This window comes from Natator depressus, chromosome 3 (genome assembly GCF_965152275.1).
Source record: "Natator depressus isolate rNatDep1 chromosome 3, rNatDep2.hap1, whole genome shotgun sequence".
Taxonomy (NCBI): domain Eukaryota; kingdom Metazoa; phylum Chordata; order Testudines; family Cheloniidae; genus Natator; species Natator depressus.
The window spans coordinates 1,775,652-1,793,387 of record NC_134236.1 but is presented as its reverse complement, the minus strand read 5'-3'; the positions used below and the strand labels follow the sequence as shown (position 1 = coordinate 1,793,387).

At 58.8% G+C, this 17,736-nt stretch overlaps 1 protein-coding gene across 5 annotated transcripts in view; it reads left to right on the top strand.

The window, feature by feature from the left end:
* Positions 1-14,534, top strand: part of DNMT3A (DNA methyltransferase 3 alpha) — a 231,598-nt gene extending 217,064 nt beyond the window's left edge. For 3 of the 5 annotated variants that reach the window (XM_074947296.1, XM_074947294.1, XM_074947293.1), the window contains 4 exons: positions 8,163-8,248; positions 12,646-12,715; positions 13,623-13,741; positions 14,367-14,534. In XM_074947296.1, coding sequence (XP_074803397.1) covers positions 8,163-8,248; positions 12,646-12,715; positions 13,623-13,741; positions 14,367-14,508 — 417 coding nt within the window. In that variant the 3' untranslated portion in view covers positions 14,509-14,534. Of the gene's footprint in view, positions 1-8,162; positions 8,264-12,645; positions 12,716-13,622; positions 13,742-14,366 lie in introns of all 5 variants that reach the window. The other 2 variants (XM_074947295.1, XM_074947292.1) reach the window with 1 other exon arrangement.
* The last annotated feature ends 3,202 nt before the right edge of the window (positions 14,535-17,736 follow it).

The following is a 17,736-nucleotide window of genomic DNA, read 5'->3' as shown; positions in this document are numbered from 1 at the left end:
ACAGGGATCAGTTCTGGGTCCAGTTCTGTTCAGTATCTTCATCAGTGATTTAGATAATGGCATATAAAGTTTGTGAATGATACCAAGCTGGGATGGGTTGCGAGTGCTGTGGAGGATAGGATTAAAATTCAAAATGATCTGGACAGACTGGAGAAATGGTCTGAAGTAAATAGGATAATATTCAATAAGGACAAATGCAAAGTACTCCACTTAGGAAGGAACACTCAGTTGCACAAATATCAAATGGGAAATGACTGCCTAGGAAGGAGTACTGCGGAAAGGGATCTGGGGGTCATAGTGGATCACAAGCTAAATATGGGTCAACAGTTGCAGAAAAACTGTTGCAGAAAAAGTGAACATCATTCTGGGATGTATTAGCAGGAGTGTTATAAGCAAGACGAGAAGTAATTCTTCTGCTCTACTTTGCGCTGATTAGGCCTCAACTGGAGTATTGCGTCCAGTTCTGGGCACCACATTTCAGGAAGGATGTGGACAAATTAGAGAGACTCCAGAGAAGAGTGACAAAAATTATTAAAGGTCTAGAAAACATGACCTATGAGGGAAGATTGAAAAAATTGGGTTTGTTTAGTCTGGAGAAGAGGAAACTGAGGGGGGACACGATAATTTTCAAGTATGTAAAAGGTTATTACAAGGAGGAGGGAGAAAAATTGTTTTTCTTAGCCTCTGAGGACAAGACAAGAAGCAATGGGCTTAAATTGCAGCGAGGGCTGTTTAGGTTGGACATTAGGAAAATCTTTCTCACTGTCAGGGTGGTTAAGCACTGGAATAAATTGCCCAGGGAGGTTGTGGAATCGCCATCATTGGTGATGTTTAAGAGCAGGTTAGACAAACACCTGTCAGGGATGGTCTAGATAACACTTAGTCCTGTCAGGAACGCGGGGGACGGGACAAGATGACTTCTCAAGGTCCCTTCCCGTCCTGTGATTCTGTGCAGTGTTACAACAATGTCGTGGAGCTGTGTTGGAAGCTGGGATGCAGTGTGGCAGCACTGTCATGGAGCTGTGTTGGAAGCTGGGATGCAGTGTGACAGGACTGTCATGGGCTCTGTTGGAGGTTGGGATGCCGTCTTGCAGCACTGACATGGATCTGTGTTTCTGTCTGGGCTGCAGTGTCCTGCAGCTGTGTTGGGGGCTGGGATGCAGTGTTACAGTGGGACGCAGCAGGGACTGAGTGGGGCGGATTGACCTAGGAATGTGGCAGGGGAGTTTACTGGGACTGTCTGATCAGTGATGAGATAGCAGGGAGTGACTTCACTGGCTGGGACGATACCTGAGCCTGTCACCTGAGCCGGGAGGGGGGTTGGGTCCAGGTGACACCTTCTGCCCGGGAAACTGGACAAAGGCTGGGGGAGGAGCTGGGGGGAGGCTGGGGGAGTTGGCTGGAGGGGTTTCATTTTTGGAGTGAGGTGGGGAAGAGGAGGGAGCCCCCAGAGCTGGGGACTAATCTCCCTGCCCCCCAGAAGGACCTGACTAAGGGGTCCTGTTTATGCCTACAAGCTCTGGTCTGGACTGTATTCCCGTCGTCTCTAATAAACCTTCTGTTCTACCGGCTGGCTGAGAGTCGTGGTGAATCGCAGGAAGTGGGGGTGCAGGGCCCTGACTCCCCCAATCTCCGTGACAACTGGTGACAGGGGTGGGATGTACTGCACCCCGTGGGTGGCACTTCCTGCAGTAGGTGACAGGGGAGCAGTAAAACAAAGGGGGACTGACACGGACCAGGCGTGCTGAAGAGTCAGAGAGGAGCGGTTTCAGGGGGCGGAGGAGCTACGCTTAACCCCTGGGAGTGTGTGACCAGCGAGAAGGACTGTTGCAGTAACGGGGTCCCGCTGGGGACTGCGGTGAGCAGACTCAGGGGCGGAGGAGTCTGGGCTCGACCCTGGGAGAGAGGTGGTGACCTGGAGAAGGGCTGACACACTAGGGGTTCCTCCTGGAAACCGTGGGGAGCTGCGAGCGCACAGGCCCGTGAGTGGCCAGCAGGAAGATGTATGCGAAGCGCCTTAAGAGCGACCTGGTGGAGCTGTGCAGGCAGAGGGGGCTGCGCAGTGGGAAGTGCACCAAAGAACAGCTGATTGCCCAGCTGGAGGAGGAGGATCGCTTGAATGAACCGATCCCTGTCTCTGAGGGAAGCAGCCCGGCAGATGCAGGGCGGGCACCAGTGTCTGTCCCAGCTGGGAGTGGTCAGACAGCAGCCGAGGGCATCCCGAGACCCCTCCCACCTATGCCTCGGGGAGGGGCTGGGAGGAGCCCAGCGAATTCTGAGGGCACCCTGACCCCGGCAGCCAGCAGGGGATCCTCCCGGCGGACCTCCCCTTCCCTGGAGCTGAGGCGGCTGGAATGGGAGAAGGGAGATAAAATTGAGAGAGTTGGAAGATCACGAAAAAGAGCGAGAGGATCGCGAAAGGCAGTGTCAGCATGAACTGGAGTTGGCCAGGCTGAGGAGCAGCGAGCCCCGAGATGCGGTGAGTGATGGGGGACCCAGGACTGCACGGAGCTTTGATAAGTGCCTCCTGGCCCAGCGTAAGGAAGGGGAGGACATAGATGACTTCCTGACGGCCTTTGAGAACTCCTGCAAGATGCACAGGGTTGACCCTACAGACAGGCTCCAGTTTCTCACCCTCTTACTGGACCCCAAAGTCGTGGCAATGTACAGCTGAATGAAAGGGACGGAGGCAGGGGACTATGAACTATTCAAAAAGGCCCTGCTCCGTGAGTTTGGGCTGACTCCTGAGATGTACCGGAAAAGGTTCCAGAGTCACCGTAAAGCCCCTGAGGGCACATATCTAGAACTGGCCACCCGCATGGAGGGATATGCCCGCAAGTGGGCAGATGGGGCCCAGATGAAGGAGGACCTGGTTAAACTGATGGTACTGGAGCAACTGTATGAGTGGTGCCCATCTGACCTGAGGCTGTGGCTGGTGGACAAATATCCAGAGAACCCGCAGCACGCAGGGCAGCTGGCTGACAAGTTAGTGAACAGTCGGTCAGGGGGTAGCAGGGAGGAGTCCCAAAGGATCAGGCCTGCCCTGATGCAGAGAGAGAGTCACCCTAGGACCTCCCAAAGGGGGACTATGGAGAACCCCCTTCCGAGGGGAACATCCAGCGTCAGGCCCAACCGACTGGCTCAAGGGGACCAACGGGACATGAGCTGCTGGCACTGTGGCCAGAGAGGCCACATACGGACCCAGTGCCCCAAGCTCAGGGACAGACTGAGCAAACCGAACCCACCCAGGGTTAACTGAGTAGGCACCCAGCTGGACAAGGGGCAGACGGCCCAGGCAAGTGGGGCTGGCAGCGTACCAACTGCTCAGGAGGGAGGAGGGCCCCAAACCAGCTCCTCTGGAGGGCTGGATGCTCCGGACTCAAGGTTCGCATTTTAGAAGGTGGGTGCGGGGCTGTCCCTGCGGAGCGAGTGCCTTGTTCTCCTGGAGGTGGATGGGAGGAAGGTCAGTGGATACTGGGATACGGGCACTGAGGTGATGCTGGCCTGGCCCAAGGTGGTGGCCCCAGATCGGGTGGTGCACAACACCTACCTGACCCTGACGGGGGTGGGCAGGACCCCATTCAAGGTGCCCGTGGCATGGGTACATCTGAAATGGGGGGACAAGGAGGGCCCCAAGGATGTGGGGGTGCATCACCATTTACCCACTGAGGTGTTGATGGGGGGTGACCTAGAGGACTGGCCAAGCAACCCCCGGAACACCCTGGTCATGACCCGTAGCCAGAGCCGCCGAGGGTACCGAGGGCTGGTGGGGAGGGAGTGCCCAGGAACAAGGCTCAGAGAGGCTGAGGCCTCAGACCCGGCCAGTGAGAGGGAGCCAGTCCCCATCCCTTCCCCAGCCGCTGAGTTCCAGGCCGAGTTGAGGAAAGATCCCTCCTTGCGGAAGCTCAGGGACCTGGCCAACCTCAGTGTGGGACGGACCATGAGGAGAGGTTGCCAGGAGAGGTTCCTGTGGGAGAAGGGGTTCCTGTACCGAGAATGGGATCCCACAAGGGAAGTAGAGTCCTGTGGGATCAGGAGGCAGCTGGTGGTCCCCCAGAAGTATCGCCGCAAGCTCCTGTACCTGGCCCGTGACATCCCCCTCTCAGGGCACCAGGGAATCCGGCGCACCCGGCAGAGGTCGCTACAGAACTTTTACTGGCCCGGGGTCTTTACCACCGTCCGGCCGTATTGTCGATCCTGTGATGCCTGTCAGAGGGTGGGAAAGGGCCGGGACAAGGGGAAAGCGGCTTTGAGGCCTTTGCCCATCATAGAGGAGCCTTTCCAGAAGGTGGCCATGGACATAGTGGGGCCTCTCAGCAAGACGACCCAGTCGGGGAAGAAATACATTCTGGTGGTGGTAGATTTCGCCACCCACTACCCCGAGGCAGTGCCCTTAGCTTCCATTGAAGCCGACACCGTGGAAGATTCGCTCCTGACCATTTCCAGCCGCGTGGGGTTCCCCAAGGAAGTCTTGACAGACCAAGGATCCAACTTCATGTCAGCCCTGCTCCGGTGCTTGTGGGAGAAATGTGGGGTCTGGCACAACTGGGCCTCAGCTTATCACCCCCAGTCCAATGGGCTGGTGGAGAGGTTCAAAGGGATGCTAAAGATGATGCTGAAAACCTTTATGAACCAGCACCCGCAGGATTGGGACAAGTACTTACCTCACCTGCTGTTCACATACAGGGAAGTGCCCCAGGAGTCTACCGGGTTTTCACCTTTCAAACTGTTATATGGAAGGAGGGTAAGGGGGCCCCTGGACCAGATGAGAGACGAATAGGAGGGGAAGGCCACTCCCGATGGAGAGTCAGTGGTGGAGTATGTCCTGATCTTCCAAGAGAGACTGGCTGAACTCATGGGCCGGGCCAGGGAGAATCTGGCCAGAGCCCAGAAGAAGCAAAAGGTCTGGTATGACCGCACGGCGCGGGCCTACGCCACCGGGGATCAGGTGATGGTTCTCATCCCCATGAGGAAAAACAAACTACAGGCCACCTGGGAAGGTTGTCGTTTTAAGGTTGTCAAGCCATTGGTAAACTATGTGGTGGAGCTGTCTAACCGGGCGCACCACCGCCGGGTGTACCATGTGAATATGATGAAGCCATATTATGCCAGGGGGAATGTGGTGTTGGCCATGTGTGGACATTGGGAGGAGCAGGGAGATGACCCTTTAGTAGATCTATTCCCTGAGACAGGAGCTGGCTCCCCCCTGGAAACAGTTCCTCTCAGCTAACGCCTGGCCAGCAAGCTGAGGTCAGGGGGGTGCTGCATCCGTACCGACAGCTGTTTTCCAACCAGCCTGGATGCACTAATCTGACTGTCCACCGGGTGCAGACAGGGTTGCACCCGCCTTTTAGATGCTCCCCCTTCCGAGTCACAGGAAAAACTGCTCAGGACCTGGAAAGAGAGGTCCGGGACATGCTGGCTTTGGGGGTGATCCAGCCATCGGCCAGCCCTTGGGCCTCGCCGGTGGTGCTGGTCCCCAAAAAGGACGGGTCGGTCCGGTTCTGTGTGGACTATCGGAAGCTCAGTGCCATCACTGTATCTGATGCCTACCCCATGCCCAGGCCTGACGAGCTCCTAGACAAGCTGGGAGGAGCTCGGTACCTTACCACCATGGACCTTACAAAGGGCTACTGGCAAGTGCCGCTGGATGCAGATGCCCGGCTGAAATCGGCCTTTTATCACCCCTCTGGGCTCTGTGAGTTCCTGGCCCTGCCTTTCAGCTTCAAGGGAGCGCCGGCCACCTTCCAGCGCCTGGTGGACCAGCTACTGAGGGGGATGGAGAGTTTTGTTGTGGCGTATATTGACGACATCTGTCTTTAGCCAGACCTGGGAGGACCATGTGTCCCAGGTTAGACAAGTGCTGGACCGACTGCAGGAAGCTGGCCTGACCATAAATGCGGAGAAGTGCAAGGTGGGGATGGCCGAAGTATCTTACCTGGCCCACTGGTTGGGGAGTGGCTGCCTAAAACCAGAACCAGCCAAGGTGGAGGTGATCAGAGACTGGCCCGCGCCCCAAACCGAAAAGCAGGTCCTGGCCTTTATTGGGATGGCGGGGTATTATTGAAGATTTGTGCCCCACTTTAACACCATAGCTGCCCCCATCACTGAGCTATGCAAGAAGGGGAAGCCAGACAAGGTGGTCTGGACTGAGGAGTGCCAGGAGTCTCTCTCTGCGCTGAAGGAGGCTCTGGTCAGTGGCCCAGTTCTGGCAAACCCAGACTTTGACAAGCCCTTTATGGTGTTCACCGATGCCTCAGACACCGGGCTGGGGGCGGTGTTAATGCAAGAGGATGAAAAGGGGGAGAGACACCCCATCGTGTACCTGAGCAAGAAGTTGCTACCCCGGGAGCAGAACTATGCGGCCATTGAGAAGGGGTGCCTGGCCATGGTGTGGGCCCTCAAGAAACTAGAGCCCTATCTCTTCGGGCGACACTTCACCGTGTACACCGAACACTCTCCCCTGACCTGGCTGCACCAGATGAAAGAAGCCAACGCCAAGCTCCTGAGGTGGAGCCTGCTCCTGCAGGATTACGACATGGACGTGGTCCATGTGAAGGGAAGTGGCAACATGATAGTGGACGCGTCCCGGAGAGGGGGCCCCGAACTTCCCCAGGTCACTGGTCACAGTGACCCCGCTCAGTTCAGTCTCAAAGGGGGGAGAGATGGGACGCAGCAGGGACTGAGTGGGGCGGACTGACCTGGGAATGTGGCAGGGGAGTTTACTGTCTGACCGGTGATGAGATAGCAGGGGGTGACTTCACTGGCTGTCACCTGAGCCGGGAGGGAGGTTGGGTCCAGGTGACACCTTCTGCCTGGGAAACTGGACAAAGGCTGGGGGAGGAGCTGGGGGGAGGCTGGAGGAGTCGGCTGGAGGGCTTTTGTTTTTGGAGTGGGCTGGGGAAGAGGAGAGAGCCCCCAGAGCTGGGGACTAATCTCCCTGCCCCCAAGAAGGACCTGACTAAGGGGTCCTGTTTATGCCTATAAGCTCTGGTCCGGACTGTGTTCCTGTCGTCTCTAATAAACCTTCTGTTCTACCGGCTGGCTGAGAGTCATGGTGAATCTCAGGAAGTGGGGGTGCAGGACCCTGACTCCCCCAATCTCCGTGACATACAGCACAGTCATAGAGCTGTGTTGGGGGCTGGGATGCAGTGTTGCAGTGCTCTCATGGAGCTCTCTTGGGGGCTGGGATGCAGTGTTGCAGTGCTCTCATGGAGCTCTCTTGGGGGCTGGGATGCAGTGTTGCAGTGCTCTCGTGGAGCTGTGTTGGGGGCTGGGATGCAGTGTTGCAGTGGTGTGGAGCTGTGTTGGGGTCTGCGATGCAGTGTGACAGTACTGTTGTGGGGCTCTGTTCAGGGGCTGGAATCCAGTGTTGCTGCACTGTTATGGGGTTGTGTTTGGGGGCTGGGGTGCAGTGTTACAGGACAGTCGTGGAGCTGTGTTGGGGGCTGGGATGCAGTGTTGCAGTGCTGTCATGGAGCTGTGTTGGGGGCTGGGGTGCAGTGTTGCAGTGCTCTCGTGGAGCTGTGTTGGGGGCTGGGATGCAGTGTTGCAGTGCTCTCGTGGAGCTGTGTTGGGGGCTGGGATGCAGTGTTGCAGTGCTCTCGTGGAGCTGTGTTGGGGGCTGGGATGCAGTGTTGCAGTGCTCTCATGGAGCTCTCTTGGGGGCTGGGATGCAGTGTTCCAGCATGATCGTGGAGCTGTGTTGGGGGCTGGGATGCAGTGTTGCAGTGCTCTCGTGGAGCTGTGTTGGGGGCTGGGATGCAGTGTTGCAGTGCTCTCGTGGAGCTCTCTTGGGGGCTGGGATGCAGTGTTTCAGTGGTGTGGAGCTGTGTTGGGGGCTGCGATGCAGTGTGACAGTACTGTTGTGGGGCTCTGTTCAGGGGCTGGAATCCAGTGTTGCTGCACTGTTATGGGGTTGTGTTTGGGGGCTGGGGTGCAGTGTTACAGGACAGTCGTGGAGCTGTGTTGGGGGCTGGGATGCGGTGTTATAGCACTGTTGTGGAACTATGTTGACGGGCTGATGCAGTGTTACAGCGCTGTCATGGAGCTGTGTTAGGGATTGTGATGCAGTGTTACAGCACTGTCATGGAGCTGTGTTGCAGCACATTTGTGCTGTGGGCATGTTGTGTTACTTTACTGCTTTTTTTCCTTGTTTGCAGTCCAACCCAGTGATGATTGATGCCAAAGAGGTGTCTGCAGCGCACAGGGCCCGGTACTTCTGGGGTAACCTTCCCGGTATGAACAGGTTGGTGAGAGCATGGTGAGAGAACCCCGAGTTTTGGGCCGTTTGCTTCTTGCATGATAGAGGAGCAGGGGCCGGGGGATTGCCAGCCAGCATAACTCATTTTAATCATGCCTCTTCGAACCAGCCTTTGGAGCCCTTCAGCCCCTTAGCACTCAGCCTATTCTCTGTTGTTCGGTGCTACTGTAGGCATGAAGGGGCCAGGTCACCCGTGTGTGCTCCGAGCAGGGCACCCCAGGCCGTGAGGAGTGCGGGTAATCGGGTTGTAGATTTCACCCCCAGCTGTTTGCCCTCCACTCTGCAGAGCAGCCTTTGGGGGCACATGGGAGCTCAGAACTCCTGATTTCTACCCTGAGCACATCCCCACAAAGAGACAAAGTCCCAGGCTCCTCTCTCCACCAGGAATCCCGGCGTGGCTCCCACCAGCGTAGCTCAGCCCTTTCCGTTCGAGGAAAGTTCATTGTGTGTTCCCATGGCCCTCGGCACCTGACGCTCACCTTTGCACTCTTTGCAGAGCACTGAGAGCCCAGGCCAGGGAGCCAGGACTCCTGGGTTCTCTTTCAGGCTCTGACGCCAGCTCCCTCTTTGACCCTAGTCGAGTCCTTTCCCCTTGTGTGCCTCAGTGTGTTCCTCTGTAAGATGAGGATGAGACTTCAGCCAGCGCAGGGGGCAGGGCAGACGCGTTGTGAGTGTTTGTGAAGTGCTGGGTGGTGGCGTTTGTGGTCCCATTCTGAGCAGGGCCAGAGTCAGCGGGGGAGAGGCAGAGAGTGATGTCCCTGCAGCAGCAGTGTGATCAGGGGGGCACAAGTGACTCCACCGAGCAGGAGGTTGTAACTGGCTCTCCTGCCTCTGGCGGAGGAAGTGGCGAGGCTGAATCACCTGGAAATTCTCCAGATTGGTCCAGGAGCTGCTTTCTCCAGTACACCACCACCACCCCATTGCTAATGGATCGGTCCAGAAGCTGCTGTCTCCTCCCCCACCACCCCGTTGCTAATGGATCGGTCCAGGAGCTGCTCTGCTTCCTCAGGTCATTGCCAATGCCGAGCTGCTCTGCCTCCTCCCCTCTGCCCAGGAGCTGCTCCGCCTCCTCCCTGCATTGCTAGTGGGTTGGTCCACAAGCTGCTCCATTTCCTCCCCCCTATGCTAATGGATTGGTCCACGAGCTGCTGTCTCCTCCCCCACCACCCCGTGGCTAATGGATCAGTGCACTGTATGCTCCACTTCCCCCCCCTCCAATGGATTGACCCAGGAGCTGCTCCATTGTTAATAGATCAATTCATGAGCTACTTCAGCTGCTTTCTCCCTCCCATTGCTAATGGACCAGTCCATGAGCTGCTTCCTCACCCCCATTGCTAATGGACCAGTCCATGAGCTGCTTCCTCACCCCCATTGCTAATGGACCAGTCCATGAGCTGCTTTCTCCTCCCCATTGCTAATGGACCAGTCATAGAATCATAGCAGATCAGGGTTGGAAGGGACCTCAGGAGGTATCTAGTCCCACCCCCTGCTCAAAGCAGGACCAACCCCAATTAAATCATCCCAGCCAGGGCTTTGTCAAGCCAGGCTTTAAAAACCTCTAAGGAAGGAGATTCCACCACCTCCCTAGGGAACCCATTCCCGTGCTTCACCACCCTCCTCATGAAATAGTTTTTCCTAATATCCAACCTAGACCTCCCCCACTGCAACTTGAGACCATTACCCCTTGTTCTGTCATCTGCCACCACTGAGAACAGCCGAGCTCCATCCTCTTTGGAACCCCCCTTCAGGTAGTCGAAGGCTGCTATCAAATCCCCCCTCACTCTTCTCTTCTGCAGACTAAATAAGCCCAGTTCCCTCAGCCTCTCCTCGTAAGTCATGTACCCCAGCCCCCTGATCATTTCAGTTGTCCTGTGAATGACTCTCTAATTTGTCCACATTCTTTCTGTAGTGGGGGGCCCAAAACTGGACACAGTACTCCAGATGTGGCCTCACCAGTGTGGAACAGAGGGGAATAATCACTTCCCTTGATCTTCTGGCAGTGCTCCTACTAATGCAGCCCAGTATGCCGTTAGCCTTCCTGGCAGCAAGGGCACACTGCTGACTCATATCCAGCTTCTCGTCCACTGTAATCCCCAGGTCCTTTTCTGCAGAACTGCCGCTTAGCCAGTCGGTCCCCAGCCTATAGCAGTGCATGGGATTCTTCCTTCCTAAGTGCAGGACTCTGCACTTGTCCTTGTTGAACCTCATCAGATTTCCTTTGGCCCAATCCTCCAATTTGTCTGGGTCACTCTGGACCCTATTCCTACCCTCCAGCATATCTACCTCTCCCCCCAGCTTAGTGTCATTCTGCCTGGCTCAGAATTACCTCACACTGGGATGCTTTTCAAGCCAGGGCTGGCAGGGACAATGCCATGGAGACCAAGCTTCCTCCCAGTACCACCCCTGATTCCCCCAGCCTTCCCCCTCCACAGACATGGACTCTGATCCATATGGATCACCCATGAAAGAACTTCCTTGGGATGGGGGAAGCTCTCCTCTTTCACAGCCCATGGAGGATACACAGATTTGAGTCCATTCTAATAGCAACATCCATTTTCGTTAGGAGACTCCATTCCATCCTGGCAGATAAGGACTTGGCCGTGGTTAGTCACACCTTCATCATCCCATGCCTGGACAACAGCAATGCAATATACCTGGGCACAAAGCCATCAAAGTCCATGCTTCCTCACCCCCCTTGCTAATGGACCAGCCCATGAGCTGCTTTCTCTTCCCCATTGCTAGTGAATCAGTCCATGCTTCCTCACCCCCATTGCTAATGAACCAGCCCATGAGCTGCTTTCTCCTCCCCATTGCTAATGAATCAGTCCATGAGCGTCTCTGCTTCTTCCCCCTATTGCTAATGCTTTGGTCCACGAGCTGCTGTACCTCCTCCCCCCATGGCTAATGAATAGATCCATGACTTACTCTACCTCCTTACCCCATTGCTAATGGATCGGTCCACGAGCTGCACCACTTCTTTTCCCCCCATTGATAATGGATTGGTCCATGAGCTGTTCCCCCTCCCCCCATGGGTAGGATGGGCCCACAAGGTTGCCCGGGGGCCTTTATGGGGCAAGCAGGTGGTCGGTGGCACTGTGTGCTGGGAGCCCTGCACAGCCCTGGGCTGTTGGCACTGCCAGCAGGCCCTCACCTGCCCCACTGCACGGCCAGCCCCCTTCGGGTGTACAGGCGCCGTGGGCGCGGCCAGCCCCCATAGGGGATACGGCCACCGTGGGCGTGACCAGCCCCCGTAGGGCATACAGGCGCCGTGGGCGCGGCCAGCCCCCGTAGGGGATACGGCTACCGTGGGTGTGGCCAGCCCCCTTCGGGTGTACAGGCGCCGTGGGTGCGGCCAGCCCCCATAGGGGATACGGCCACCGTGGGTGCGACCAGCCCCCTTCGGGCGTACAGGTGCCATGCGTGCGGCCAGCCCCCATAGGGGATACAGCCACCGTGAGCACGACCAGCCCCCTTTGGGCGTACAGGCGCCATGGGCGCGGCCAGCCCCCATCGGGGATATGGCCACCATAGGTGCGACCAGCCCCCATAGGGCGTACAGGCGCCGTGGGCGCGGCCAGCCCCCATAGGGGATACGGCCACCGTGGGCGCGACCAGCCCCCTTAGGGGATACGGCCACCGTGGGCGCGACCAGCCCCCGTAGGGCGTACAGGCGCCATGCGTGCGGCCAGCCCCCATAGAGGATACGGCCACCGTGGGCACGGCCAGCCCCCATAGGGGATACGGCCACCGTGGGCGCGGCCAGCCCCCATAGGGGATACGGCCACCGTGGGCGCGACCAGCCCCCTTCGGGTGTACAGGCGCCGTGGGCGCGGCCAGCCCCCATAGGGGATACGGCCACCGTGGGCGCGACCAGCCCCCTTCGGGTGTACAGGCGCCGTGGGCGCGGCCAGCCCCCATAGGGGATACGGCCACCATGGGCGCGGCCAGCCCCCGTAGGGCGTACAGGCGCCGTGGGCGCGGCCAGCCCCCATAGGGGATACGGCCACCGTGGGCGCGGCCAGCCCCCGTAGGGCGTACAGGCGCCGTGGGCGCGGCCAGCCCCCATAGGGGATATGGCCACCGTGGGCGCGGCCAGCCCCCAGAGGGGATACGGGCGCCGTAGGCACGGCCAGCCCTGTAGGGTGTACAGGTGCCATGGATGTGGCCAGCCCCCGTCGGGGATACGGGCGCCCTGGGCACGGCCAGCCCCCGTCGGGGATACGGGCGCCCTGGGCACGGCCAGCCCCCCTAGGCATACAGATGCTGTGTGTGAGGGGCATGGGTGGGAGCCCAGCCCCCTGGCGGGCGCACCTGGAACATGGCAGCAGCACTGAGTGCAGGGTTAATGCCCGTTCTCAACCTCCCGCCCTTTTGTCTCCTAGGCCATTGGCATCTACAGTGAACGATAAGCTGGAACTTCAGGAGTGCCTGGAGCACGGCAGGATAGCAAAGGTCAGTGCCTGAGCCTCCGTGGGGCAGCCAGGAGGCGCTGGAGCATAGCCCTGGGAGTTGGGCCGTGCCTCCTCTGGGCCTTTTCTGGGTGCTGTCCCGACGCAGGGCAGCATCAGCCCCTGTGCCGAAGTGGGAGGGGGCGCGCACTGCACTGTGTCGCTTTGGGATTTAGGCCAAGGTGGGGCCATGGCCAACGGGGTGGGCCATGGCCAACCGGTATGGGGAGCAGATCCCAGCCAGCAGGGTGGGGCGGTGGGGGGCAGAGCAGGCCCAGTGAGGCAGGCAGAGGGGGCCAGACGTGGGGCACACTTTGGGAGCGATTGGGAATACCTGCACCAGGAGATGGGGCTTGTGACATTTGTGCCGCTCTTGGCAGCGGGGGGAAGGCACCTGCTTTGGCCCTGATGGATGTCAGAGGAAGATGCTCAGCTCGCTCCCCAAGGAGTGACTCTGCCCCAGCACGTGGGCTCACTTGAGACAGGATTCCTGTTCTGCCCTTCCATGGCCGCGCAGCCACCGCAGCGGGGCACGGGAGGGTAGCAAGGGGCTTGGGGGGATGCTGGTGATTCCAGCCCCCCAGCCTGGCTTCAGGCAGGACCTAGTGACCAGGAGAGGGGAGGGACAGACTAGCCCAGCTGCTGCCAAGGGGCCAGGCCGGATGTGGGAACTCCACCCTCGCCCCAGAGCGAGTCCGCAGCCAGCAGAGGATGGGGATCAATCAGAATAATCCAGTGGCCCCACGAAGGTCTGGGCCAGCGAGAGACCTGAGGCTGCTCTGAGCAGACAGGCGCCCTCGGAGCAGCTCTTGGGGGCTGCCCAGCTGGGCCCCCATCTAGGCCATGTTAGCCGGGGCGGGGGAAGTGGCTGCGGTTCTGGTTTGCTCAGAACGATGCTTTGTCCCTTCTAGTTCAGCAAAGTGCGAACTATCACCACTCGCTCCAACTCCATCAAGCAGGGCAAGGACCAGCATTTCCCCGTCTTCATGAACGAGAAGGAGGACATCCTGTGGTGCACGGAGATGGAGAGGTACTGCTGGCCTGCGGGGGTGGGGCGGCTCCCTGAGTTTGCACCGTCTTTGGGCTGGTCTCCCAGGGCAGCTGGGCCCCGTCTGCGCCGGTAGCCTGGGAAAGGAGGCCTGGGGACTCGTACTGCTGGTTGTGCTGGAGGACTTGGATGGCTCTGAATGCACCAGGGGAGCTCTGTCGTTAGGGGCCGAGGGGGAGCTGAATCTCAGAGCGGGAGCTCGTTTGTTGGCATGAAGCAAACCAAGGTCTCTTAGCCTGACCGACTCCACGTCGCTCACCCCTCCATGAGTCGAGCTTCATGTCCTTCACCTGCCACTTCTCCAGCAGGCAGCACAGCCCTGGACACGCACCCAAGCCCCCTCTGCAGCTCTGCTTTGCAGGTCACAGAGAAGCCAAGCAGGGCCCCAGCCCAGTCTTGGCCTTCGCAAGCCCATCTGTCTGTCTAGGTTTTCTCACCGAGCCCGTCACCGTGGTGTCTGAGCACCTTTACAGCGTACCGACGTGGACCCAAGAACGTTACCATCAAGCCCGGATCCTGCCAGGTGCTAAGTGGCTCCAAGGAGGAGGATTCCTGGGGCAGGAAATCAGCTAACCTGTGCTCTTCCTGTCCCCTCCTTTCCATGCAGGGTCTTTGGCTTCCCGGTTCATTACACAGATGTCTCCAACATGAGCCGCCTGGCCCGGCAGAGACTGCTCGGCAGATCTTGGAGCGTGCCGGTGATCCGCCATCTCTTTGCTCCCCTGAAGGAATACTTTGCCTGCGTGTAAGACACACAGGAACTAGTGAAGTGGAACGAATCAGATGAGAAGAGAAGTGAAAATGTGGAACAAGAGAAAAATCAGCACCCAGAAGAGAGAAAGGATTAAACCCGATGGGAATCCACCGCGTCTCCCCAAGCGAAAGGGTTCGGTGTCCTCTCCTGAATTTTCAATGTTCAGCTTTTAGCCTATTTAAAAAAAAAACAAAAACCGGTTTTTTTTGGTAACCTTTTAATTTTCCGCTCTTTTCTGGATGGGTTTTTCTGTTAGTTTGGTTTCTGCTTCTCGAAGCTGCGAGCGAGGCGAGAGGCTTTCCCGAGCTTGTGAGCAAGCGCTGTCGTAGCAGGAGGGCAAAGCCAGCAGGAAACACTAGCAGAAACCCAAGCCTAGAGAGGGGGACGCGAAGGAAAGGTTCTGCCGACCTGTCGCTCTGAGCTCGAGTTTTGTCTCTGGTCTGGTGAGCGTAGGAGCACCCAGCAGGGAGTGCTCAGCCTGCGCCGTAACTTCCAGCACTGAGCCTTACTTACTTCTACCAGCACCATCACTGGTGATGCAAAGCAAAACCAACTAGCAGGGAAGCCAAGAACACGCACCACACCACACACTTTTCTACAGTATTTCGGGTGCCTACCACACAGGAAACCTTGAAGAAAGCAGATCCTAGATGCCGCTGTTACCTCTTGTTTACAGTTTATATATATACGGCAGGTGTGAGCGCGAGCTAGCTAGATAGATATATAAAAGGTACTGTTACTACTGTACATCCTGACTTCATAATGGTGCTTTTCAACAGCGGGGTGAGTCAAAACATCAGCTTCCACGTTGCCTTACGTGCCAGGGCTTTCCGCAGGGGGGACCATGCAGACTCAGTGCCGGGGGCAGGGGAGGCACTGGTCCCCCGCCCCCGGGCAGTGCGGGGGAGGGACGGGAGGCAGTCTCCGTCCCACGTCATGCAATAACCTTTTTATTTTCGAAAAGGAAGGCCCCCCTCCCACGCACTGGGGAGAAGCGGGTCCGGGGCTGCCCCCGCCTGCCCACCCGCAGGGGCCTGGGGGAGAGAAAGCCCTCGCCAGAGAATAACAACACACAAACGTACTGGTGCTTTTCTGTGTACGTCGCCTTTGGGTGTTCTTTTCCAAGGGGCTCCCCTCCCCTGGCCTGAGGCTGGGGTGCAGCACCGGGCAGAGCGATGCTTTGGGTCACCTCCGAACTCACAGGCTGCAGTTTTATACTGAGAAGCTGATGCCATCTTTGATTCTTCTTGTCTCTTTGTTGTAGAATGAAGAACTCGTCTGTAGGTTCATGCCGAGGTGGGAGGAGGGCCGGGCAGACGCCCCCCATTGCTCATCCAGGCCTGGGGGTGCAGGGCAGAGCTCTGGCTGCCCTGTGGGGTGCTCCCGGCCCAGCGGGGAGGCTGGTTCTCTCTTTTTGTGGACGCTGTGAATTCTGTTTCTTTTAGTACTTGATTGAACTGCAGCTGTGCGGTCCCTTCCCATCGGCCACCAGCGCGCTGCCCCTCACTCCTCGCGGCCTGGGCGGAGGGCGCATTCTCTGTGGGGCAGGAAGTGGGCAAGGGCTAGACTAGGAATCGCACTGGCAGGCCCCCCTGAGGGAGAATCCCCCCAGCAGAGCCAGGAGAGCAGCATCTCCAGAGGGGCTCCACCTCTGTTCCTGGATTCCAGGAGCTGGGGGCCCAGCGCCAGCCCGACAGCCTGAGCAGGCAGAGCAGAGGCAGCTTTCCCCCTGGCGTGTGCCTATGCAGCACGCCGGGGGAAGCCAGCAGGTGCCGCAGGCACTCAGGTGGGCAAGCATCCGCTGCAGAGCAGTGCCAGCTGGGCCAGGCTGAGATCCCAGAGGGAGCTCCAGGCCGGCTGGGGATGTGGTACATTCAGGGGGGCACATGGCCAAAGCTAACTGATCCAGGCCTTGTGCCCCGCTGTATGTGGGCATGGCCCTAGTGCAGCCAGTTGGCACCAGTGGAGCATCTGGCCCTCCAGGGGCATTTGCTAGCATGGCCTGGAACAGCGGGCACGGAAGGAGCTTGGTGTCTGTCTTGGCCTCTCTGCTGAGTCTGCCAGGGGAGAGCAGCTGTGAGGGGCTTTCCCGTGGACGCCCCTGGCCTGAGTCTTGTCACAAGGGCACTGACCAGCCACCATCTCGATAACTTCCCTGCGCTGCCATTGGCCCGCCCCCTCAGTAACGCCCACCCCGCCCTGCGCGTTGGCCCGCCCCCTCGGTAACGCCCCCCCCCAGACTGCGCATTGGCCCGCCCCCTCAGTAACGTCCACCCCGCCCTGCGCATTGGCCCGCCCCCTCAGTAACGTCCACCCCGCCCTGCGCATTGGCCCGCCCCCTCAGTAACGCCCACCCCGCCCTGCGCATTGACCCGCCCCCTCAGTAACACCCCTCCCCCGCCCATTGACCTGCTCTTTTGGAGGCGCCTGGGGCTTGTCTACCTGGCTAATTACTGCACTGGGTGTGACTACAGCCACCCGCTTGCCAGGCAGCAGCAGCAGCTCCGTCCTGTGTGGGCCCTGCCACAGCACGGGACGTCCCCGCTCTGCTGCTGGGCAGGGCCTTGCCCTGGAGACAAGCCTGAGGCTCCTTTTGAAAATATTTTTAATGGAATTTTAAAACCAGGCTAAGGAAATTCCCTCCCTCCTGCCCGTGCCAGAGCGTGAGTGCGCCCGCACGTCCATGCTGCGCCCATGCCGCCCTGCCCCAGCTCGCCCGCACGCCGTGGAGCTGTGTGACGGGACCGTGCAGTGGGGAGCACGCGGGCCCCTCGGGGCCCGACCCACCGGGGACACAGGCTGGCTCCAGCTCCCCGCCCGGAGGGTGATTCCACAGCGCTTGGCACGGGCCTCGCCGCTCCTGGGGGAGGCAGCGGTGAGACTCCCGAAGCCAGGCCAGTGCCAAGCGCTGCAGAATCCTCCCGCCGTGTGCCGAGGGGGCCGGCTTTAATGCCACAGGCTGGGCAGCGATGGCACACGCACCCCCCGTGAGTACGGAGGGACACGGACAGAGGGACACTGCCCACCCCCGACAGACAGTCAAAGCCGCACCAGTCTACCCACACGGACGATGGAACCTTGTCTTCCCACCGCGAAGCAGCCCAGAGTGGAACACGCACACACACAGACAATGGAAGACCCCCCTCTGCGCACACACTGAGAGCGGGACACACCCCCCTCTGCACGCACACGCTGACACACCCCTCTGCGCACACGCTGACAG